This window comes from Aplysia californica, unplaced genomic scaffold (genome assembly GCF_000002075.1).
Source record: "Aplysia californica isolate F4 #8 unplaced genomic scaffold, AplCal3.0 scaffold01299, whole genome shotgun sequence".
NCBI classification, from domain to species: Eukaryota; Metazoa; Mollusca; class Gastropoda; order Aplysiida; family Aplysiidae; genus Aplysia; species Aplysia californica.
Window position 1 is genome coordinate 84,253 of NW_004798569.1, and position 1,352 is coordinate 85,604.

Sequence of the window (1,352 nt, forward strand, 5' to 3'; positions counted from 1 at the left end):
TTCTTCTTCTTCTTCTTCTTCTTCTTCTTCTTCTTCTTCTTCCCCTTCTTCTCCTTCCTTTTCTCTCTCTCTCTCTCTCTCTCACTCTCTCTCTCTCTCTCTCTCTCTGTCTCTCTCTTTGTCTCTCTCTGTCTCTCTCTATCTATCTATCTACCTATCTATCTACCTATCTATCTTCTATTACCTATCTCTCGCTCACATACACACATACATACAGACACACATACACTCACACATTTGTTCGGAACTTATTTGACCTACCACTGGGCAGGTGCCTGTGAAGGTTTTTTGTGTTTTGTTTTGGTTTTGTGCAATAACACCGATATTTCCAACCGAAAGATAATAATTTTGAATACGTGTGCTCTAACCTGCCTCAACCTGCCTTGCCTTCCAGGTACGTGGCGGTCTCCATAGACTGCCCGGTGCCACAGGACACTAGACCCAAGCTCTCCGCCTTTTCCCTGCTCCGAACCAGCGAGAGGAGTAATTATTTCCCCGTCATCTACCCAGGAAAAGTGAAAGTGAGTTATTGAACGTGGTATGGGGTGTTATGGTAGGGTAGGATAGGGTAGGATAGGGTGTCGTATGGTGTGGTGTAGTGTGGTATGGTATGATATGGTATGGTATGGTATGGTATGGTATGGTATGGTATGGTATGGTATGGTATGGTATTGTTTGGTATGGTATGGTGTGGTATGGTTCAGAACTTGTTTTAATGTTATATTTTATTTATTTTTAAAATAATGTAGAGTGTTTTTGCACCCTTATTGAGACAATCAAGATAATTAAAGGAGGCAGTGTGGAGTCAACCCGGGCTGAGAGGGATACCACGTCCCAGCTGAGAGGCGGTCAAGATAATCGATACAAACTCTACCCACACCAGAAACAAACTCGGTTCTTTGGCTTGCGACAGCGAAGCCCCTAACCACTACACTACAGATGCTGGCAAACCTGTTTGCTTCCCATACCTAATCATGCTAATTAATATCTACAACGGGAAGGAGCAACAAGGAAGTAAAAATGTCTCGCTCTCTGACTTACGTGTAAAATACTTTTGTACAGAAGAAGTTCTTACGTGAAGGCAACCAATGAAAGCGTATTAGCTTTGTTCGAAGTAAATTTTAGCTCTTCATTTAGAACACACATGACTTAGCACGGCCATCAACTACTGTCTTCACTTTCTATGGGGTCACATGGAGGTCACGATGCATGACATCATGCGTGAAATACACATTTAGCTTATTTTATTAATAATAATAAAAGATAATTATATATAACATTTGTAAAGCTCATTACCAAAAAAAAGTAGCTCAGTGCGCTTTACATTGGAGTACCCATTTTCAAAACCTTTC

General features: G+C 41.3%; 1 protein-coding gene across 1 annotated transcript in view; it reads left to right on the forward strand.

The window, feature by feature from the left end:
• The window catches only part of LOC101855161, a gene marked incomplete at its 5' end in the record, with an annotated part of 6,424 nt that overhangs the window by 475 nt on the left and 4,597 nt on the right, over nt 1-1,352 (forward strand). Inside the window, 1 exon segment of the mRNA XM_013090481.2 lies at nt 395-521. Within this exon segment, the coding sequence (XP_012945935.1) occupies nt 395-521 (127 nt within the window).